Source organism: Leptopilina heterotoma, unplaced genomic scaffold, assembly GCF_015476425.1.
Source record: "Leptopilina heterotoma isolate Lh14 unplaced genomic scaffold, ASM1547642v1 Lhet_14, whole genome shotgun sequence".
NCBI lineage: Eukaryota > Metazoa > Arthropoda > Insecta > Hymenoptera > Figitidae > Leptopilina > Leptopilina heterotoma.
The window spans coordinates 4,423,273-4,449,124 of record NW_025110859.1 but is presented as its reverse complement, the minus strand read 5'-3'; the positions used below and the strand labels follow the sequence as shown (position 1 = coordinate 4,449,124).

At 21.7% G+C, this 25,852-nt stretch overlaps 1 protein-coding gene across 15 annotated transcripts in view; it reads right to left on the bottom strand.

Annotated features, from left to right (window-relative positions):
• LOC122498042 (growth factor receptor-bound protein 14-like) overlaps positions 1-25,852 on the bottom strand; it is an 857,844-nt gene that overhangs the window by 618,983 nt on the left and 213,009 nt on the right. For all 15 annotated transcript variants that reach the window (XM_043605543.1, XM_043605544.1, XM_043605541.1 and 12 more), the window contains 3 exons: positions 17,932-18,062; positions 13,518-13,598; positions 13,297-13,428 (listed from right to left, as the gene is read on the bottom strand). In XM_043605543.1, the coding sequence (XP_043461478.1) occupies positions 13,297-13,428; positions 13,518-13,598; positions 17,932-18,062 (344 nt within the window). The remainder of the gene's footprint in view (positions 1-13,296; positions 13,429-13,517; positions 13,599-17,931; positions 18,063-25,852) is intronic.

The following is a 25,852-nucleotide window of genomic DNA, read 5'->3' as shown; positions in this document are numbered from 1 at the left end:
GTTCCAAGAAATTAATTATTTTCATAAATAATACAATTCTTTACAGGATTTCAATTATTTCCAAAAAATGTAATAAAAATTCGTTGCAAGAGTTTAACTATTTTCATAAATAATAAAATTCTTCACAGGACTTGAATTATTTTTAAAAAAATATAAAAAAAATTCTTTACAAGAATTCAATTATTCTCCTAAATAATAAAATTTTTCACAGAATTTCAATTAATTTTAATACAATTTTAAGTAAATTCTTCGCAAAATATAATTATTTTCAAAAATATTCAAAATTTAATTATTTTTGAAAATTCATGTTTATAGTAATGCTTTTAATATTCAATTATTGTGCAAAATTTTAACTGAAATTCATTTTTAAATCAATTTTTATTCGAAAATTCTACGAGAATTTAATTATTTTAATGCAAAAATAAATAATTTATTGAGGAAATTAATGTTGTTCAAAATTTTATTACTTTTGAAAATAATTGAATTTTTGCAATCATTCGTAACTGCTTCTAAATTCAATTCTTTCTTTAATCAAAATTCCTGACTTTTCTCCAGTGCTGTCTAATCAGAAGATTTTTCTTCAAATCTGAAGAAAATTAAAGCAATCAGCGATATTTGAAGAATTTGAAGAAATATTGTAAGTTAAGGGCATCCGGGAAAAATCGAGCCCAAAAAGTGTTTTCCCGCGTGTCGTCTCACTCCTAAATAATTAGAGGTATTTAGTTTGGATTTATCATTATAATTAGGGGAATTCATGATGATAAAGAATATTCTCGAAATTTGCAAGTAATTTTTGAAATAAATATTGAAAAACGAAATTACAAAAGTTGGATTTTGGGCGAAAGTGAGAGACAATATGGCGGCGAGCACACAGACAAGTGGATCTATGTGTCAGTGGTCAAGGAGGTGGCGCCAATTCTCGGAAGTGGTCGCGAGTTGAACTGAGGGAAATGTATTAACCTCAAATTACTCCACTTTCAATCGTTAATAAAATAATTTCCTCGCAAAATTATTGCAAAAACGGAGAGGGCCGCTCCTCGGAGAGTCTTCCTCTATCACCCCTCCAAATATGAACCCGAAATATTTTATCCTCTCAAAATGAGACGTCTATACTGAACCGTTCAAAACCCCTTTTTTCCGTATATTTAAACAATTTTTTTCAATAATTATTTATCAAAATTTCTCTAAATTCCGAGAGGACCGCTGGTCCCAGAGCATTTCTCTATATTTACCAAAAAATCCCGACTCAAAATATTCTTTTCTTTTTAAATGAGACGTCTATCACGAAACCAGTATTATTTCCCGGATGCCCTTAAGTTATTTTCAAAAATTTTATTAAAACATTCTTTGAAAGAATTCAATTATTTTTATGAACAGTAAAATTTATTGCAGGATTTCAATTATTTTCAAAACAATTTTAATCAAATTTCACGAAAAGATTCAATTCTTTTAAAAATTTTTTAATAAAATTCTTGTTAAAAATTAAATTATTTTCATAGCTAATTTTAATAACATTCTTTCGAAGAATTTGATTCTTTTTATAAATAATAATATTTTTTGCGAGAATTCAATTGTTTTCAATACATACAAGTTTAATTAAATTTTCTCGAAAAATTGCAATTATTTAAAAAGAATAATTAAAGTTTTTTAAAGGACCTTAATTTTATAAATTATCCACTTTATTATTTATAATTTAAAAAGAATTTTTGATGAAATTCTTCAAATGACTTTAATTATTTTCAAATTTTTGAATTAATAACTTTGCAATAATTTACTTAATAATTAATTTTCATTGCATTAATTTTAAAATTCAAAACATTGAAAAAGAAAATTTATTAACAAAAGTTTAAAAGTTGTTTTCCAAATTTTCATTACCTTAAAATTGTTGAAAATATGAACTTAAAATTTTGTTGCAGAAATCTGAGTAATTTCACTGCAAACGATTCGAATTATACAGTGAAATGTAACTACCAATTAACCTGTAAATTGTACTGCACTCAATTAATTTAATGGATTTGTCATTAATTGACAGACTGTATGTACCTATATATATGAAGAGAAGACTATTAAATTCTCTGCATTTGACTATTAAACGTAAATATCTCCCTCTCTCACTTTATAGTTTTGAAAACGAGGAAGGAGCAATGACAATTGTGAGAAAATGACGAATGATATATAGTGATGATGAGAACGATTTGCCTGAAAAGTGCAGATGCCAATGTCTTTCTCAACTCTCGCGATGCAAAACGTGTTACAAAGAAACATGAAGGAGATTACCATAACGACACTCGACGCGATCATTATCGACGAATCGCTTACTTATACTTTCAGATTCTCTGTCAACGAGTGGGATATTTTAATGCGCGAAACTTTGTGGAAGTCTTTTTCACTCTATCGAAGGAAAGCTAAGTTCATCTTTAAAACGAATGAGAGTGTGTGTAAGAAACCTAAAGAGCAATGAGAAATCCGAGAATTTCACTCTATCCCCGATTGATTAACTCCACTCCAAATATAAATTGAGGTGAAATAATTGGAATACCCAAAAGAATATTCTGATTCACTCTAAAAATGATTAGGTACTCAAAAAACTGTTCCATTACATTTAATTAAGAATTTCTTTAATTGTAAAATTATTCGAAAACATCAATAAATTCCTTTTTAAAGAAATATTTAATCATTATTAATATTCCATGGAAATTAAGATTTTCCAAAAATTTCAAATACAAATCTTTATGAAATTTAACAACTTATAAGAATATTATTATAAAACATGAAGATATCAATCATTCCGAGTCTTCGACTCGGAATATCTTCATGTTTTATAAAAATTTAAATTTCCATAAAATTAAAAAAAAAAATTAAATTATTTTTAAAAAATGTAATAAAATGTGTTCCAAGAATTCAATTATTTTTACAAGTAATAAAATTTTTCACATGAATTCAATTATTTAAAAAAATTTAATAAAATTCGTTGTAAGAATTCAATTATTTTCATAAATAATACAATTTTTCATAGGCTTTCAATTATTTTTAATATAATTTTAAATAAATTCCTCGAAAAACGTAATTATTTTCAAAAATTTTTTTGCAAGAATTTAATTCCATTTCACAATTAATGTAATTCTTCGCTGAAATTCAAATATTTTCAAAATCTACAGGGCTCGAAGTAGGTCCGTAAATACTGAAAAAGTCCGTAACTTTGCTTCAAGTCCGTAAAAGTCCGTTTTTTGAGAAAAAGGTCCGTAAAGTCCGTAATTACATTCAAAAACGATTAGATGAAAAGTTGGTAAATTGTACGATATAATTTTGAGAATTTTAGAGAAATTACAAATGATTGCAGAAATTCAATTATTTCCAAAAGTAATAAAATTCTTCGCAAGAATTTAATTATGTTCCAAAAATTTACAAAAATTCTCGTCAAAATTTCAATTATCTTTAGAAATATTAAAATTCTTCTCCGAAATTCAATTATTTTCAAAAAATGTAAAAAAAAGGTCAACATCTCAATTATCTTTATAAATAAATAGCAAAAATTCTTCGACAAAATTCAATTATTTTCAAAAATTTTATTAAAATTCATTAAAAAATTTCAATTATTTTCATAATTAACAATATTTATCACACGAATTCAATTATTTCCTAAAGTAATAAAATTCAATTATTTACAAAAATTTTTAAAAAATCAATTGCAAAATTTCAATTATTTTCAAAAGTATTAATATTCTTCGCAAAAATTAAATATTGTTCAATATCTACTATTTTCATCAAATTTACCAGAAGAATTTAATTATTTAAAAAAAAGTTTAATAAAATTCTACAAATATACCTACTTTTAATTATTTTCAAAAAATAATAAAAACTTCACAAGAATTTCATTAATAACAAATTATTTTTTATATAAATTTCTTTGCAATCATTCAACTTATTTTCATAAATAATAAAATTTTTACGAGGATTCAATTATTTTCGTAAATAATAAAATTCTTTTTAGGAATTCAATTATTTTCAATAGAATTTTAATTGAATTCCTCGAAAAAATTTTTAAAAATTTTATTTATTTTTGTATTTAAATAATTGAATTCTGGTAAAATTTTCTTATAAACATTAATTTAAAAATAGATTTCAGTTAAAATCTTAGATTATAATAATTGAATTCTTTCGAAGAATTTCATTAAAGTTTTAAAAATAATTGAATTTTAATTTATGCCATTTATGCCAAGAATTTTATTAAAATTTTTAAAAATAATTGAATTTCTGTTAATTTTTTACTAGAATTTAATTATTTTTGAAAATTTTAATAAAATTCTTTCCAAGAATTCAATTATTTGCATAAATAATAAAATTCAATGCAGAATTTCAATTATTTTTAATACAATTTTTATCGAATTTCTCGAAAAATGTTTTAAAAATCTCGAAAAATTCTTAAAAATTTTATTAAATTTCGTTGATAGAATTCAATTATTTGAAAATTTATTGATAACGATTTTTAAAAGGAATTGAATTCCAAGAAACATTCAATTATTCAATTTTATTTTTGTATTTAAAATTTAAATAATATTGAATTCTGGTAGAATTTTCTCATAAACATTGATTTAAAAATAGATTTCGGTTAAAATCTTAGATTATAATAATTGAATTCTTTCGAAGATTTCATTAAAATTTTAAAAATAATTGAATTTTATCGAGACATTTTTTTAAAATTGTCTTAAAAATAATTGAATTTCTACCAAAAAAAAAGTTTTATCAAAACTTTTTAAAATCTTTGAATTTCAGCAAAAATTCTAATATTTTTGAAAATAATTGAATTTCTGCGAAGAATTTTATTAAGACTTTTGAAAATAATTGAATCTCTGCAAATATTTTTATTATTTTACGAAAATATTTAAATTCTTGTGAAAAATTTTATTAAAATTTCTGAATTTTTAATTTATGCCAAGAATTTGATTAAAAATTTTTTAAAAATAATTGAATTCCTGTTAATTTTTTACAAGAATTTAATTATTTTTGCAAATTTTAATTTAAATTCTTCGCAAGAATTCAATTATTTTCATAAATATTAAAATTCAATGCAGAATTTTAATTATTTTTAATACAATTTTAATCGAATTTCTCGAAAAATGTTTTAAAAATCTCGAAAAATTCTTAAAAATTTTATTAAATTTTGTTGATAGAATTCAATTATTTGAAAATTTATTGATAACGATTTTTTATGAGAATTGAATTTTAAGAAACGTTCAATTATTCAATAAATTATTTATTTGCTTTTTATTTCTATTTTAAATAATTGAATTCTAGTAGAATTTTCTAATAAAAATTGATTTTCATTTCATAAAAATGAATTTCAGTTAAAATTTTATAGATAATAATTGAATATTAAATGCAATAGAGCGTGAATTTTTAAAAATAATTGAATTTTGAAATTAATTTTTTTGAAAAAGTTTAATTGAATTTTCTTTTATATTATTTGAAGTTTTTATTTTCTAATATTTATTTAATTAAAGAATTTACGAATAATTGAAATTTCGTAAAATTGAATATTGTAAAGAAGTGAATTTGAAAATTGTCAAAGAACTTTTTCGAAAATTTAAAAAAATAATCGAAGAATTTTAGTTTTAAATTCTTAAAAATAATAATTGAATTGATAATAATTATTATTATTATAAAACATAAAGAATTGACTTCGAGTCGAAGACCCGGAGTTATCGATTTCTTCATGTTTTATAGAACTATGAAAAATTGAATTTCTAGTTTTAAGTAAAATGTTCTCTTATTTGATTTGGCCTGATTCTATTTTTGTCAGTTGGTCCGTAAATGGTCCTTAATTTTTAATTTTTGGTCCGTAAAGTCCGTATTTTTAAATACTTTTACTGCTTCGAGCCCTGAATCTACAACTTTAATAAAATTTCTCAAAAGAATTCAATTATTTAAAAAAAGTGTAATAAAATGCGTTCCAAGAATTCAATTATTTTCATAAATAATCCAATTAAATATATGTGACGCTCCACGAGAAAAGGGACCTTATGACAAGAGTAAATAAGGTCCCTTTTCTCGTGGAGCGTCACATATATTAAAAAATTTAACTAATTTTAGAAGAATTTTAGTTTTAGTATGATTTAAACGAAATAGGTTTGAATGAAATAAATCGTTTTCTCAGTGTTGCTCGGGGCTAATATTGCTTCGATATTAAAATTCGAGATTGATTACCACACTTGCAAACTTGGACCAATATTGTCGACAAGAGTTGATCCTTCGGTTGATCCAACATTTAGCTAAAGCTAATCGATATGAAAAAATGATTTTTTTAATTTTCTCAAATTGTCTCGACAACTGTACCTTGTATATATATACATATATGGTAATTCGAATTGAATTTGCAGGAAAGACTTGAAAGATCTGCTTGTTCAGTGTAACTGGTTCTATAATTTCCTTTAACGGCCCTCAAAGGGTGCGTGACTAGGAGTATCCATTGATGATTTCGCGTTCCAGGACGAATTGCTTGCAAACACGTTTTAGTCGTTCATGCGAGACAATTTCACGCCACACGAACTGTTATATGGCTGTTACACCGTGTACCATTATTGTTTATTCCGATATCACATTACGCCTTCTAAGAAATTGCAATTTGAATAATGCTTCACTATCCTACAATCATTTTCCACTCCAAGAAACTAGGTATAAAATCATATCGATAATTGAAGGGTACATTTTCCTTTTTTCCTCTTTTGCCTCAAGAGTTATTCCCTCTCAAGGATATTTACAATTATATTTTCAGGGAATATTGTCTCTTTTGCGTATAAAACATATTTTTCAATAAATTTACTTTTTATGGCGATAAGGCGATAAATTAATAAGATATATTTTAGCGAAGAATCAATACGACTATTTGGCTGGGACATTAATTGAAAACTAGCAACAATTCGGAACGCTAACTTCTTACTGCCTTTTTTAAATAAAATTAGCAAATTTTTATAATAATAGAATTTAAAAATTTTCTAATTTAAATTTTTCTTGAAAACACTAAAAAAAATTCAATTTTGAAGAAATTACAAATTGCAAAAATTCAATTATTTTCAAAAAAAAAATAAAATTCAACTATTTTCTAAATTTGAAAAAAATTCTCGTAAAAATCCCAATTATCTTTATAAATAACAAAGTTCTTTTCCAAAGTTCAATTATTTTCATAAATGTCAAAAAAAAATTCTTGTCCTAATTTCAATTATTTTCAAAAATAAAAAGCATTTTTCTAATTTCAATAATTTTCAATATCTACTATTTTAATAAAATTTTCCAAAAAAAATTCAATTATTTAAACAAAATTTTAATAAAATTGTATGCAAACATTTAATTATTTTCATAAATATTAAAAATTTCACAGGAATTCAATTATTTTCATAAATAATAAAATTTTTTTTAGGAATTCAATTATTATTTTCATAATAAATAATTTAAAATTCTAGAAAATAATAATTGAATTAAAATGATAAAAATAATTTTGATGAAGTTACAGTAACAATATTCTTTTAATATAAAATAATGATTTTTATTACTTGATCGTCTTTAATTATTATAAAACATGAAGAAATCGATCACTCCGAGTCTTCGACTCGGAGCAATCGATATCTTCATGTTTTATAACAATATACTTTTATAAAAGGTTTGAATTTGAAATTTTTGAATGGCTTAATTCCTGTGGAAAATCCTGTTCCAAAAATAAGATTAAAAATAGGAATTGTGCAAATATTTTTCTTCCGTTTCAAAAACAAAATAATAATTTTGTTAAAAAAATTGTGATTCATAAACAAAAATAATACAAAATAAATAAATTTTCTATTTCTTAATCACAGTTGTTTAACAATTTTCTAATTTTCTTTAGAAGTAAAGAACCAAAATCTGCATAATTTCAATTTGCCAAAACATAATATTTAACAAAATTTTAGTCCTTTAATGAAAAGAAGTGGAAAAAATTCTGATCATTTCTATTTGTAATTTCAATTTTGAATTAATTATAAAATAAAAATAATTATATATTATTTTATATATTATTTGTGGGTTATTGTCATTTTTTGTAATGTTAAAAAAACCCAAAAAGAACTCGTTTTATTCACTTCACAAAATTGACAAAAATTCCATTCCATATTTTTTATTTTCCTGACTTTTTCCTAATTTTCATCAAAAATATTTACTTTTTTCTTATTCTGCTTATAAATTGAATCCCTGCTACGTATTTTATTATTCATGAATGAAAGAATTAAAAATATATATAAAAAATAATTTAATTCTTGCGAAGAATTTTATAAAAATTTTTTAAATAATTCATTTCTTTCGAATAATTTTATGCAAATTCTAATTTAAATAATTGAATTGATGAAAATTTTTATTATTCATGAAAAGAATTGAATTCTTACGAAAATTTTTACAAAACAATTTCTTAAATAATTGAATTCTGTTTGGAAATTTTATGAAAACAGTAAATATTGAAAATCATTGAATTGCGAAAAGTTTTTAAAGATAATTAAATTTCACAAAGAATTCTATTTAAAAATTTGGTAATAATTAAATGTCCGTGGGAAATTTTATTAAATTTATTTTGATAATAATTGAATTCCTAAAAAAACATTTTTATTTATTTATGAAAATAATTGAATTCTTGCAAACGATTTATTAGAATTTATTAATATAATGGAATTTCCAAAAAGAAATTTATTACTTTTAAAAATAATTGAATTATTGTGATGAATATTGTTATTTATGAAAATAATTGTGAAAAGAATTTTAATAAAATATCTCAAAATAATTGAATTTTCGTGAGTAATTTTGTTATTTATCTTTAATAATTGAATTCTTCCGAAAAATTATTTGTGTAAATAATTGAATTCTTAGAAAAAAATGTAATTAAAATAGAAAAAAATAATTGAATTATTTTAAAAAAATGTAATTCAAATTGTATTTAAAACAATTAATTTCTTTCGAATAATTTTAATAAATTTTTGAAAATAATTATTAAATCCTTCTAAAAAATATTAAAAAACCATTTTTTTAAATAATTCATTTTTTCGAGGAATTGAAATTAAGTTTTTAAGAATAATTATATTTTTTGAGCAATTCCTGTAAAATTGTATTAAAAATAATTGAAATCCTGCTATGAATTTTATTATTTATAAAAATAATTAAACAGTTGCCAAGAATTTTATTATAATTCTCAAAAATAATTGAATTACAGAAAAGAATTTTATTATTTTTGAAAATAATTGAATTATTGCGGAAAAGTTTATTAAAATATTTAAAAATAATTGAATTTCAGTAAAAAATTTTATTATTTTTGAAAGTATAATTGAATTCTTCATAAGAATTTTATGAACATTGTTTTAAATAATTAATTTTTTCGAATTTTTCCTCGTATACATGAAAGTTTAATTATTTTCAATTTTGAAAATCTGATTTAAAAATTTGAAATTAGTGTCAAAATTTGTTAAAGTTTTTTTTTTATAAAGTTTAGAAATTAATAATAATAATTGCAAACATCAACTTGGGTGGGATTTTGTCTGCATTTTTCTTTCCTTTTATTTGAACAGACCTCTTAAAAGATTCACGTTAAACTGCGACTCGGAAGCGATACGATGTAGGGAATTAGGATATCGAGAGAGAGAGAGAGAAGAGAGTAAGTTCTTTGGAAAATACGTGAGGAGAAAATTTTCATCGTGGAAATTCAGACCATCAATGTTACCACTGGTGTTGCCCATGACCACGAGTGACACTCGAGAGTCGTCGGTTAAACTGAAATTCAACTCTCAACGACCGCGACGACGGTCACAGACCTTCGAAATTTGGTACTCCTCTGATTTGTAGCACTTTGGAAATTAACGCTCTGCTGGTTAAACTCAAACTGTAATCTAAATGAGAGACGATGAGCTTCAACTTAAATTTAACTTGAATTTTTTTTTAAACTTGTTATATACGTTAGCCTCATTAAGAGGAGCATTTTAACTGCACTGATAAACAGAAGCACTTTTTTTTTCAAGAACCGAAACAATCTTTCCATTCTTTTACCGCATATATTCTTTCGAGAAATTATCTCCTTTCGACTGCAGAATTTCTTCTTTTTTTGTTAATACTTTCTTTACTTTTATTACATTACCAAGGCTCGAACTAGGTCCCTAAATTTGCTAGGTCCGTAAATTTGCTTCAAGTCCGTAAAAGTCAGTTTTTTTTGCAAAAAGGTCCCTAATTTGATTGAAAAAGAACAAAAAGTTCGTAAATTGTACGAGATAATTTTGGAAATTTTGTAAAAATTAGAAATGATTGTAGAAATTCAACGAAATAAATTTTAAGTTTAAAAATAGTTTTAAAACTTAAAAAAGTTCTGTTTTCAAATTCGAGTCTAAAATTGAAGAATATTTGTAAAAAAAAAAGTTAAACACTTTTCATTCTTCGACATCTCGTCCTTTTCACATTCCTGCATCCTAAGAAATAAATTGTTTAACTATAATCTCGTTTGAGGAATTGAAACGTAAAAGGACAGGACTAAATACATACAGTTGCACACTAAGATACTTGGAACCGTAAATTGCTGTGGAGGAAACTACAATCAACTAAACCCTCTCAGAAGCTTAGGTATAACTAAGATAGAAACTCACTACAATTTAGTGACATGAATCTAAACCATTTCAACAAATCAACATAATCTTCCCAGAAACAGTTACGTCCCATCAAACCTTCATTTAACTCAAAAATATTCCAGTAATTTTCTTTTCACTGTCTCGCAGAAAAAATTATTAGAAATAAAGTACAATTTCAATTCTCATTCGCTTAATTTTTTCCCATTATTCCAGGGAAGAAATAGATGACTCCGGAGTCATCTATTTCTTCATGTTTTATAGTTATGAAAAATTTAATTTACATGGCTCGGATCGTCTTTAAGACTCAAAAAAAGTCGCTTTAGTCGCATAGATTCACAACAAAAGTCACGAAAAGTCGCATAAAATTTCCAATAAAAGTCGCATGTAATTTTAGAGAAAACGCCATAAAGGAAACACGAAATTGTCAAAATTGTAAAAAAAAGTCATATTTCTCGACAACACATACTTTAATATCAAACAATCCGGAATAACATTTAATAAAATTTAATAAAATTCATAGCAAAATTTTAATTAGGTATTTTTAACATTTTTTTAAAAAATCTGTTTTTCTCTTCAAACTTTAATAAATAATAAAATTCATCAGGGAAATTTAATTATTTTCAAAAGTTCTCATAAAATTCTTTGCAAAATTCAATTATTTTCAGAAGTAATAAAATTCTTCGCTAGAATTTCAATTATTTTCCAAATTTTTTTTTAAATTCTCCTCAAAATTTCAATTATTCTTATAAATATCAAAATTTTTCTGCAAAATTCAATTACTTTTAAATATTTTTAAAAAAAAAATTTTTCAAAATTTCAATTATTTTTATAAATAATAAAATTCTTCCCTATGAAATTCCATTATTTTCAAAGAATTTTAATAAAATTCTTGTCAAAATTTCAATTATCTTTATAAATAATAAAAATCATCCTATATTATTTTCAATTTTTTTTTTTAATTCTCGTCAAAATTTTATATAAATAATAAAATTCATCATGGAACTTGAATTATTTTTAAAATTTCTGATAAAATTGTTTGCAAAATTTAATTATCTTCAAAAGTAAGAAAATTCTTCGCAGAAATTGAATTATTTTCAAAATTTTATTTAAAAATTCTTCTCAAAATTTCGATTATTTTTAAAAATATCAAAATTCTTCTTCAAAATTCAATTACTTACTAATGTTTTATAAATTTCTTCTCAATAATTCAATTATTTTAATAAAAAATAATTCAATTATTTTCAAAGGTAATAAAATTATTTGCAGAAATTCAATTATTTCCGAATTCTTTTTTTAATTTCTCGTCAAAATTATTTTTTAAGAAAATAATTGAATTATTGAGAAGAAATTTATAAAACATTAGTAAGTAATTGAATTTTGAAGAAGAATTTTGATATTTTTAAAAATAATTGAAATTTTGAGAAGAATTTAAAAAAAAAAATTTGAAAATAATTCAATTTCTGCGAAGAATTTTCTTACTTTTGAAGATAATTAAATTTTGCAAACAATTTTATCAGAAATTTTAAAAATAATTCAAGTTCCATGATGAATTTTATTATTTATATAAAATTTTGACGAGAATTTAAAAAAAAATTGAAAATAATATAGGATGATTTTTATTATTTATAATAAGATAATTGAAATTTTGCATACAATTTTATCAGAATTTTTAAAAATAATTACATTTCCATGATGAATTTTATTATTTATAAAGATAATTGAAATTTTAAACAGATTTTTTTAAAAATGTTCAAAATTTTTACATTTTTACATTTTGAACATTTTTAAAGAAACCTGTTCAAAATTTCAATTATCTTTATAAATAATAAAATTCATCATGGAAATGTAATTATTTTTAAAAATTCTGATAAAATTGTATGCAAAATTTAATTACCTTCAAAAGTAAGAAAATTCTTCGCAGAAATTCAATTATTTTCAAATTTTTTTTTTTAAATTCTCCTCAAAATTTCGATTATTTTTAAAAATTTCAAAATTCTTCTTCAAAATTCAATTATTTTTCAAAGTAATAAAATCCTTCGCCGAAATTCAATTATTTTCAAAAGTTTTTTTCAATTCTCGTCAAAATTACAATTATTTTTCTAAATAAGAAATTCAATCTCTGAAATTCAGTTATTTTCAAAAATTTTAATAAAATTTAAATTCTTAGCAAAATTTCAATTAATTTCATAAAAAATAATTCAATTATTTTCATAAAGAATAATTAAAAAAAATTTTTATTTATAAAGTCTTAGAATATAATATAATGATTTTATCACTCGGTCACCTTTAATTATTGTAGAACATGAAGACATCGATTGCTCCGAGTCGAAGACTCGGAGGGATCGATTTCTTCATGTTTTATAACAATTTTTTATAAATTGTTTAATTTCAAAAAGTTTTGAATTTGAATCTTTTAAAGAATTTTAATTCCAATGGAAAAATAATAATTAAATATTTATTCAAAAAACAAGTTATTGATGTTTTCGAAAAATTTGAAAGAAATTTGTAAATAAATGTAAGTCGAAAAAAGTCACACAATCCGAGCCCTGAATTTATAGTTTCAAGTAAAATTAAAATTTAACTTTCTTACAACTATGAATTATAATTTTCGAAACAGAATTCGAAACTAGTTGTGTAAATGCACAAAATATGAAAGAAAATAACAATAATTATGTCCTACCTTTTTCGTCGTGTAGAGTTTGCGACCAAAAAGTAACATGTCAGACTTTTTCCATGTATTGCAACCATCCTCTCTCAGCCATACTGTACTAAACACTTGAGGGCACTCACTATCATCACGAGATAAATAATGCTGAAAAATAAGAAAGGAAAATTATAAGATATATAAGTTTTTCGCATGAATAAAAAACAAAAGTGGGGAAAAAAAGAATTTGTTCTTACCCTTAAAACGCTTTCGGCATCAGCTAACGTCCCTCTATCATCTTCTTGTGGGAAAGCAACCATTTCAGGGGGAAAGAATTGCTGAAACAGAGAAAATACACATTCTCGTGATATATATGGAAAATACTTAAATAACTGTTTTCTTATTTAAAATCTTACATGCAACTTGTTGTTTTTTCCAATTCTTTTTTTTCGTAATTTTTCGCGAATTTACTTTTCCCTCTTGCAATATCATTAAAAAAATATAACATTCGTTTTTTCTTTGTTCGTTTTTTTTTTAAACATGAAGAAATCGATAACTCCGAGTCTTCAACTCGAAGTCATCGGTTTCTTCATGTTTTATAATAATTAATGATAATTATTAATAAAAATAATTTATAATAATTAAAATCATTATCAATTCAATTATTATTTTTAAGAATTTAAAACTAAAATTCTTCGATTATTTTTTTAAATTTTCGAAAAAGTTCTTTGACAATTTTCAAATTAATTTCTTAACAATATTCAATTTTACGAAATTTCAATTATTCGTAAATTCTTTAATTAAATAAATATTAGAAAATAGAAACTAAAAATAATATTAAAAAAACTCATTTAAACTTTTTCAAAAAAATTAATTACAAAATTTAATTACCTATTTTTTTAAATTCACGCTATTATTGCTTTTAATATTCAATTATTGTCTAAAATTTTAAATAAAATTCATTTTTATAAAATGAAAATCAAATTTTTATTAGAAAATTGTACTAGAATTCAATTATTTAAATACAAATAAAATGCAAATAAATAATTTATTGAATAATTGACCGTTTCTTAAAATTCAATTCCCATAAAAAATCGTTATCAACAAATTTTCAAATAATTGAATTCTAGCAACGAATTTTAATAAAATTTTTAAGAATAATTGCATTTTTCAAGAAATTTGATTAAAAATTGTATTAAAAATAAATAAAATAATTGAAGTTCTGCATTGAATTTTATTATTTATGAAAATAATTGAATTCTTGCGAAGAATTTAAATTAAAATTTTCAAAAATAATTAAATTCTTGTAAAAAATTAACAGGAATTCAATTATTTTTAAAAAATTTTTAATCAAATTCTTGGCATAAATAAAAAATAACAAAATTCTTAGCAGATCTTCAATTACTTTCAGAAATTTTAATAAAATTTTTCGCAAGAATTTAAATATTTTCGTAAAATAATAAAAATCTTTGCTGAGATTCAATTATTTTCAAAAGTATTAATAAAATTCTTCGCAAGAATTCTATTATTTTCAAAAATATCAAAATTTTAGCAGAAATTTAAACATTTTAAAAAGTTTTGATAAAACTTTTTTTGGTAGAAATTCAATTATTTTTAAGACAATTTTAAAAAAATGTCTCGATAAAATTCAATTATTTTTAAAATTTTAATGAAATTCTTCGAAAGAATTCAATTATTATAATCTAAGATTTTAACTGAAATCTATTTTTAAATCAATGTTTATGAGAAAATTCTACCAGAATTCAATTATTTAAATACAAAAATAAATAATTTATTGAATAATTGAATGTTTCTTGGAATTCAATTCCTCTTAAAAATTTTATCAACAAATTTTTAAATAATTAAATTCTTTGGACGAATTTTAATAAAATTTTTAAGAATTTTTTCGAGGAATTCGATTAAAATTCTATTGAAAATAATTGAATTCCTAAAAAGAATTTTATTATTTACGAAAATAATTAAATCCCCGTAAAAATTTTATTATTTATGAAAATAGTTGAATGATTGCGAAGAAATTTATGAAAAAAATTTGTTATAAAATAATAGATGTCAATGTTTTTTGGATTATTTAAATGTAGTATATGATGTTTTTGATTTTTGTTTAAAATATAATCTACTTATTTATTTCTCTTTTTTTTAAATTTGTTATTAATGAAATTCTTGTGAAATTTTTATTATTTTTTGAAAATAATTCAAAGTATTTGTAGAATTTTATTAAACTTTTTTTTAAATAATTAAATTCTTCTGGTAAATTTTATGAAAATAGTAGATATTGAACAATATTTAATTTTTGCGAAGAATATTAATAGTTTTGAAAATAATTGAAATTTTGCAATTGATTATTATTAAAATTTTTGAAAATAATTGAATTTTATTACTTTAGAAAATAGTTGAATTCGTGTGATAGATATTGTTAATTATGAAAATAATTGAAATTTTTTAAATGAATTTTAATAAAATTTTTGAAAATAATTGAATTTTTTCAAAGAATTTTTGCTATTTATTTATAAAGATAATTGAGATGTTGACCTTTTTTTTACAATTTTTTAAAAATAATTGAATTTCGGAGAATTTTAATATTTCTAAAAATAATTGAAATTTTGGTGAGAATTTAAAAAAAATTTTGAACATAATTGAATTTTTGCGAAGAATTTTATTACTTTTAAAAATAATTGAATTTCTGCAATCATTTATAATTTCTCTAAAATTCTCAAAATTACATATATCGTACAATTTACCAACTTTTCATCGTTTTTGAATGAAATTACGGACTTTACGGACCTTTTTCTCAAAAAACGGACTTTTACGGACTTGAAGCAAAGTTACGGACTTATTAAGGATTTACGAATCTACTTCGAGCCCTGTACATATTTTGCTACTTTTACATTCATTTGTGAGATGAGGGGAGAAAATAATCGTGTTCACAGGATGCACGTTTCACTTTCTAGTAGATTTAAAAAAAAAATTATACAACTTATGCTCCTAATGAGAAACAGGTTTTTCGCACATTTTATTCTTTTTTCGCATATTTGTACTTTGCTATTATTGTACTGTTAAACGCGTCATTTCAGTGACACGAGAGAGTATCCCTTTCAAAGAGATCCCGAGGGCGTAAGATGGAAAGCAATACCAGACAAGGACCAAAAAAAAAAAAAAAAAAAAAATGTGACTAGTTTTCTCCTGTACTTGCCTGCAGAAGACTGAGAAGACGTTACTTCAAGTTTGCCAAACAGACGGTCTCAGCAGTTTTAAGGAAGACTAAAAGCTATATAGACATAACAAAAAAAAAGTTACTAAAAAAAATCTAACAAAAGAAAAATTCTAAAAGAGAAGAGAGGTGTCGATTTGACGAAATGTACGAAAAAAAAAAGGATGAGAGAAGTGGAAAATACGAGTGAGGAAATCGTCACGTTTTTCTCGTCCATTAGTAAAATGAAAAATTTCTCTCTAGACTTTTAAGACAAAATGTAAAAAAATAAAAAAATGAACAGCTTATGTATATACGTATATCTATGAACTCAATTTTTCAACTGTAGTATTGTTCTCAAGAATTTAATTAACTTGGAATATTCTCAATTTGCAACTTGAGGGAAAAAATTAACGTAAAAAAAAATATGTACTCGAGTGAATACTACTTTGTTAGTGGACTAATTTTAATTAATTAGTTCGGAACTCCTTTGAGACTCGTTGCTTTAATAACTCGCAATATGGAACTAATAATGGACCTGTAAAAACTTTTCATTTAAAAGTTTCAACACGTAAACCTCCCATGGGCCTTGAAAGTTAAAAAAAAAAGTTTCAACTATCTCAGCATTTAATATTTGTACCATGCAAAACTTTTATACGACATGACCAAAGTTACATGAAGAACAAGGATAATTCTTAACTGGTTTTAATAAAATAAATAATTTACGAAAATGCCTGGCAAAAATAGTACTTTTCTCAAATAAAAATAGAAACAATTCAAGAATACCACCAGTCAAAATAAACAATTTTTTCTAATTTTAATAAAGTCCTTTTAATATTCAAAATATCAAAAATATTAAATTTCAGAAATATCAAAAATTTATAATAATTATCTAATCTCATTGCTGATTAATCATTAAATTCTAGACATTCATGAAAAATCGTCGAAAGAAACTTTTACTTGTCAACTAATTCTTAATTACGAAGTTAATTAAAACTATCAAGTTTCTCATGTTTTAAGCAAATAGCTTAGCTATTTGCAATTCAATTTTTTTTTCTCCAAAGAAGAAAAATCAATACCATTTTGAGGGATTTGAAGAGTAACGCCCTCATTGATAAGGAATTGAAATTGCAACAAACTTTAGCGAAATGTCGATAATTCCAACAGTCGGTAATGTAGAAAGGCCAATAAAAAAAAGTTGGGTGAGTTATCGTGCGTAGGTTTATTACCTGCAGTGGACTATGTACCGACATGAGAGAGTAGAATTGTTGGTAACTTATCCAGTAATGATAAAGTAGGAAACAAAGGGAAATGTTGATAAGTACACTGTTTTCTACTTTATCAACATTAGTTCACTGCCTGTACTTTAGATACTATTTACATTCAAAAATTCAATAGTTCTCTATTTTTCGTCTACTTTTCTTTAATTCAAATTTGTGATAAATATTAAAAATTCATCTCACCTTGGGATTAATGAAGAACTCGTACTTCAAATAATCTTCACGGAAAAAGAATTTTCTTTCGTGATAAGAGGCGAACATTTCAATTTCTCTGTGCGTTGCAAGAATATCTTCATGATCTTCTAGTGTGCGTTCTGAAAGAATAAAAATTAGATATTTAAATTAATTTTATCTTTACTACACTCGAAAAAAAATTCTGGTTAATATTACTACAGATGCATCTCATTAAAAAATTTCTAGTTAAAATTAGCAATTTTTAAAATTTTCAAATTTTCTAATTTAAATTTTTGTTGAAAACAATAAAAAAATTCAATTTTGGAGAAATTACAAAGAATTGCAGAAATTCAATTCATAGGAATTAAATTATAAAAAATAAAATTCTTATAATATTCAACTAATGTTCAAAATTTGAATAAAATTCTCGTAAAAATCCCAATTATCTTTATAAATAACAAAATTCTTCTCCAAAATTCAATTATTTTCAAAAAATGTAAAAAAAAGGTCAACATCTCAATTATCTTTATAAATAAAATGCATTTTTCTAATTTCAATGATTTTCAATATTTAGAATAACTTAATTAAAATTGTATTAAAAATAATTAAATTTCTCTAAAGAATTTTTGCGATGAACTTTATTATTCATGAAAATAATAATTTAACTATTATAAACAAATTTTGTAAAAATTGTAGAACATAATTAATTTTTTACAAAGAATATTTATTAAAATATTTAAATCATTGATTTCTTTTGAAAAAATTTCTTGATTTGAATTTTCACTTTGAATTTTATTAAATTTTTGAAAATAAGTAAATTAATTTGGTAAAATTTTGTGGAAATATTCAAAAATACGTAAAAGATTTTAAAGAATTAAATATTAAAATTGTATTGAAAATAATTGAATTCCTCTGAAGAATTTTATTATTTATAAAAATAATTGAATTCTTTCGAGAAATTTTATTAAAAATAATTGAATTCTCGCGATGAATTTTATTATTTATGAAAATAATTGAATTCTTTCGAAAAATTTTATCATTCATATCATTTAAATTTTGGCTTTGAATTTTAGTAAATTTTTTATAAATAATTGAATTCCTTTGAGAAATATTAAAATATGTAAATTTGTATATTTAAATAAATAAATAAGTAAAATAATAGATATTGAAAATATTTGAATTTCATTATTTGTGAAAATATAACTAAATTCTCGCAAAAGATTGTCGAAACATTTTTTAAATAATTGAATTGTGGCAAAGAATTTTATAAAAAAATTTCTAATTATTTCTAAGAAGAATTTTATTAAAATTTTCAAAAATAATTTCTTTATTCCAACTATTAGCGAATTTAAACTCGTGAAAATTCTCAAAAATAGGAAAAAGTAGCTTTTAGTGTCACAAATTTAAAAAATGTATCCAAATAGTAGCTAATTGTAAAAAAAAGTAGTAAATTGTAGGTTTTAATAGTTGAGTTTCTAATTTTAAAGATTTTCAATATCTACTATTTTAATAAAATTTCCCAAAAAGAATTTAATTATTTAAACAAAATTTTAATAAACTTGTATGCAAACATTTAATTATTTTCATAAATAATAAAATTTTTTTAAGAAATTCAATTATTTTCATGAAAAATAATTTAAAATTCTAGAAAATAATAATTATTGTAGTTAATTATAGTTAATTATAGTTATAAATATAATTCTTATTTATTATTATAGTTGAATTAAATCAATTTAGAATATTCTGACAAATATAACTAATATTTAATACTTTTCTTTAAGAAGAAATATTCAATTAAAAATAGAAAAAATTTTACGTTAAAATAGTACAAATCTTTTCATAATTCGAAATTAAATCGAGAAGCGAATCAAAATTCAATTAGTGAATAACGAAACAATATCTTTTTTTTAAGCATTTCGTAATTTTCTGATGGCTGATAATGAATTACGTTTTAATAAGCCCGCTAATTAAGTGTCACATATCGTAGCCCAGTTGTAAATAATGACTGGAAAAATTTCATTTTATGACTGTAAAAAAAAAAGTTTTCAGCCAATATAGAATAATTAAGCGATAAAACTTTTAGAAAATTTTGCTTAATTATTTTTAATCAATATTTACTTCTTTATGAAAAGTTTTTATAATATAAATTATCCATATAAAGTATATTTTGATAGGGAAAAAAAGTCTTCTTCTACCAAATTATTATCGAGCGCGTAATGTTCGAGAGATATAACTATTGCAATTAACAAATTTTGAGTTGTAGTTATTTAAAAAAAACTGGTTATTTCAAGTAAATTGTAACGTATAATTAACTATGTGTTCTTATTCACAACCAGTGAAAACTAGTTAATTCTACACATAATAATATTTACATTTGACAGTTTTCAATATATGTTTAAAATAGAGTAATCAGGTTATGTTTACATTTTCGAACTAGACAATTTTTAATTCTTTAGACCCCGCATCTATTGATTCTAATTCTAAAACTTTAAACTCCAAATTCTACGAGAATTCAATTATTTAAATACAAAAGTAAATTATTTATTGAATAATTGAATGTTTCTTAAAATTTTATTCTTATAAAAAATGTTATTGTTATTGTTAGTTAAAAATATGAAAAATACACATTATCAGAGATTCTACTGGAATGTAAATTATTTAAATACAAAAAAATATATTGAATAATTGCATGTTTCTTAAAATTCAATTCTCATAAAGAATTTTATCAATAAATTTTTAAATAATTGAATTCTTTTGACGAATTTTAATAACATTTTTAAAAATAATTACATTTTTCGAGGAATTTGATTAAAATTGTATTAAAAATAATTGAAATTCTGAGATGAGTTTTATTATTTATGAAAATAATTAAATTATATGTTTGCGTATAATTTTATTAAAATTTTTTTTAAACAATATTAGCAATAAATTTTTAAATAATTGAATTCTTTCGACGAATTTTAATAGAATTTTTAAGAATAATTACATTTTTCGAAAAATTCGATTAAAAATGAAACTCTTCGATGAGTTTTATTATTTCTGAAAATAATTGAATTCCTAAAAAGAATTTTATTATTTACGAAAATAATTGAATCTCTGTAAAAAAATTGTAAAGTTTATGAAAATAATGGAATTATTACGAAGAAATTTATAACAAATTTGTAAATAATTGAGTTCTTTGTAAATAATTGAATTCATTTGAATTTTTATTATTTATGAAAATAATAATTTAATGATTTCGTAGGATTTTATCAAAATTTGTTTTAAACAATTGAATTCTTTGGAAAATTTTTATTAAAATACTAGATATTGAAAATCATTGAATTGAGGAAAATTTTTGAAAATAATTTTAATTTGGTGAAGGATTTTATGAAAATTTTTTTAAAATAATTGAATTTTGGAGAAGAATTTTATTATTTATAAAAATAATTGAAATTTTGACGAGAATTTTTAAAATTTTTTTAACATAATTGAATTTTTGCAATCTGAAACAATTGTAACTTCTTCAAAATTCAATTTTTTTTAGTGTTTTTAACTAAAATTTTTCCATAAATACATTATGTTTAATAATTAATTAAACATATATATTTACAAATTTAACTAATTAAATTATAGAAGATTTTGAATTATTAAAATTTTTCAAAAATTTAAGTTCTTTAAAATTTCTTATTAAATTCATTCAAAATTAAAATTTTATATAAATTTCAAATTAAAACCTTTTAAAGTTCATTTATAAAAATTATAAACGCAACTCTTTTAAAATTGAATTAATTTTGAAATATTTCAGTAAAATTATTCTTTAAATAATTTCTAAGTAATAATTTTATGATATAGATGTCCACGAATAAAGTTATTTAAAAAGAAATTTTTGTCAGAAATTTAAAAAAAATTGAAGGTTTTGTTTTGTATTAGAATTCGTAGTAATTTTATAATTTGAGTCAAACAAAAAAGACAAAAATTCAGAATGTTCTTATGAATTCTAATAATTTATTTTTTTTCAGTAATTTTAATAAAAATATCTGACTTTTCCCTGAATTCCCTGTGTCAGAATATATGATTATAGTTATAATAAAATTAAAACTACATTCCAATTCATATTTTATTTTTATGAAAATAAATTTGAATTACAAATTTTTACGTTTTATTATTTTCTAAAATTGCACCAAGTTGAAGTCCACAACGTTGATCAACGAATAAAAATTGTTCACTAGGTAAATTAATTAAAAATTACGCAGCAATATTGACACAAAAAAATTTTGAAAAAAAAGATTGATGTTTATGTTCTGATAATAATTATTTTACGATTAAATATTAAATTAAAAATAAAACTTGATTGCATTAATAAATGTTTTTTCGTTGATCAACGTTGTGGACTTCAACTTCATAAAATTGCTAATTTCATTTTAAAAAAGTGAGTAAAAAGTGAGTATATAATTGTTGCTATAGTATCAGCTAGTATATAATAATAATCGATGAAAACAACAGTGGATGAACACTTAATTATTATAAAGAATTTACTATAACTTTTCATAATTTTCACACAATTTGATAAAAGGAATCTTTTACATGATAAAAAAATATTATAAAAAATAATTATAAAAAAAATTATAAAAAAAGTATTAAAAAAAATTATAAAATTAATCACTATTTAATAAAATATATTGATACTTGATTTTATTTTAATAAATGATATATTTTATTTTAATATGATTCAACTGTTATATGAAAATGAAATTTGGGTGAAAAATGAAAAAGAGATTGTTGGTCGATTATTGAAAAATGATATTGAAAATAATTTATTAATTTTTTATTGGCAAAACAATGTAAATGAATTACCAAGGGCAAACATTTCTGACTCGAGCTGATATCAATTAACATAGTTTGACTGATATTTATGTTCAATTTGCTAAGCGATACTTCGCCGGAAGCTCATCATATTCATAAGACTATAATATACACCACCACTAATCGCGTCAGGCATGGACATTATGATAGAGCATTGCTTCCACACTTTGCCGCATTTTCTTATACTTCGAGACAACCGGTTTTCTATTTATTCCTACATTCATCCATAACCTTACGGGACTAGAGCTTCAAGTTCATGTAAAACACTATAAACAAAACAGTCATGCTCCTTTTTCCAACGATTCAGATATAAATATACATTTTGCGATAGTAAAACTTGTCTGCAATTTTGATAATGGAATTCTCTCTGCATAAACATTTTATAAGTTTCGTATTAGGGTAGGTGATTCATATATCATTAACTAACCGCAGATTAATGAAAAATTTTCAATGAATTCATGATTCTTGTGCTATAAATTTAGAGAATTTTTTTTTTATGATTATCGGAAAACATTGTCCATTATCTGTAAAACATTACTAATGCTTTCACATTTTTTTCAATAAAAGAAGTACCATTTTTTACAGTTTGAAATGTTGAAGAGAGAAGCAGCTGGAGTTCTCATGAGAATACGCAGACGAAATTGAATCGACGACTGTGAGAGTAGTTGATTTAATGTTGGTTCGCTTATCGCATTTGTTCGTTGTAAACTTTTTCATTTCTACATTGTAGGAAAAATTGTTGTTTTTTTTTTTTGACATGTATGAAACAAGAACAAACTCTAACAAAGCAGATAAAAATTTATTTAAATTCATTTATTTCAAAAGATAACAAAAGTTATCCGTCAAAAAAAAAAAAACATCTCTTCCAGCAATGTGCGGTATTTTAGAATGAAAATTTTTTCCTAACAAGTGAAATTCATTTTCAAAAAAGAATGATTCTTTTCAAAAATATCGAAATAATGAAATAAAATGTGTAAATGAAAGGTTAAATTCACTTGCTAAAAAATGTATTTATTGCAAGCTGCTTCACTCTGCAGAATTTTTTTTTTTTTTATTATTTTCATAAAAGCTCAATTCATTGAATCGAAAATTATTGTTTCGAAATATAAAAAAATCTTTAAAAATAGAGTTTGTATAAAAAAAATGCTTTTTTGTAAAAATAAAAACTGAATGCAACAAAGAAAACACAACAGTAAAACGTGAGGTGTTAAAATAACACTAGAATGGATTAAAATAATCTGCAACAGTTTAATCCCTCTAGGATTAAATTAACACCAGAAAGAATTAACATAATCCATTTTCATGTTATTTTTAACTATGAATGAAATTTTACTTTATATAAAACACAAAAGTAAACGATTTGTAAAAATTCGACAAATTTAGCTACTCCAGAGAGAATAGTAAGTTAGTTACTAACTTACTAACTAACTTAGTAACTAACTTAGTAACATGGTTACTAAATTCAACTGCGTTAAAAATTTTTTTTTAAATTTCGTCAAAATTTCAATTCTCTTTATAAATAATAAAATTTATTCTTCTCTAATATTCAATTATTTTACAAAATTTTAATCAAATTCTTGTCAAAATTTCAATTATTTTAAAAAGTTTTCTGAAATTCAATAATTTTCAATATCATCTATTTCAATAAAATTTTCCAAAAGAATTCCATTATTAAAAAAATTTGAGTAAAATTCTACGTAAACATTCAATCATTTTCATAAATAATAAAAATTTTTACAAGAATTCAATTAATTACAAATTTTTTTATAAATTTCTTCGCAATAATTCAATTATTTTCATAAATAATAACATTTTTACAGAGATTCAATTATTTTTATAAATAATAAAATTCTTTTAGGAATTCAATTATTTTCATAAATAATAAAACTCATTTTGCAGAATTTCAATTATTTTTAATGCAATTTTCATCGAATTCCTCGAAAAATGTAATTATTCTTAAAAATTTTAATAAAATTTGTCCAAAGAATTTAATGATTAAAATAAAAAATGAGATTCAGTTAAAATTTTAGATTATAATTAAATATTAAAAGCATAATGTGGATTTTTAGAAATAATTAAATTTTAAAAAAGTTTCAAATTAAAATCATTGCAATTCTTAATTTTTCATATTTTTCACAAAAAAATTCTGTAGAATTAATTCTTTTTAAAAGTTTAATTAGGATTTTTATTGAAATTATTACAAGTTTTTATTTTTCAATATATATATTTTATTGCAGAATTTCCGAATAATTGAAATTTTGTAAAATTGAATTGTAAACGAATAGATTTGAAAATTCTCAAAGAACTTTTTTAAAAATTATTAAAAATAATGGATTTATTGAAGAAATTTAGTTAAAAATATTAGAAAAAAATTTAATTTTAGAGAAGTTACAAATTATTGCATAAAATTCAATTATTTTCAAGAGTAATAAAATTCTTCTTAAGGATTCAATTATTTTTACTAATAATTTTCATTTCATAAAAATGCATTTCAGTTAAAATTTTTGATTATAATTGAATATTAAAAGCAATATATAGCATGATTTTTTAGAAATAATTGAATTTTGAAATTATTTTTTTTGAAAAAGTTTAATTGAATTCTTTTTAGAGATTCAATTACTCTCGTAAATAATAAAATTCTTTTCAGAAATTCAATTATTTTCAAAAATAATAAAATTCTTTTTAGAAATTCAATTATTTTCACAAATAATAAAATTCTTTTTAGAAATTCAATTATTTTCACAAATAATAAAATTCTTTTTAGAAATTCAATTATTTTCACAATTAATAAAACTCTTCGAAGAATTTAAATTATTTTTAATCAAATTTTAATCAAATTTCTCCAAAAATATAATTATTCTTAAAAATTTTATTACAATTCGTCCAAAGAATTCAATTATTTAGAATTTTGTTGTTAAAACTCTTTATGAGAATTGAATTTTAAGAAACATTTAATAAATTATCTATTTTTCTATTTAAATAATTGAATTCTCGTAGAATTTTTTAATAATAATTGATTTGAAAATGAATTGAAGTTAAAATTTTAGATAATAATTGAATATTAAAATCAATGTAGCAATTATTG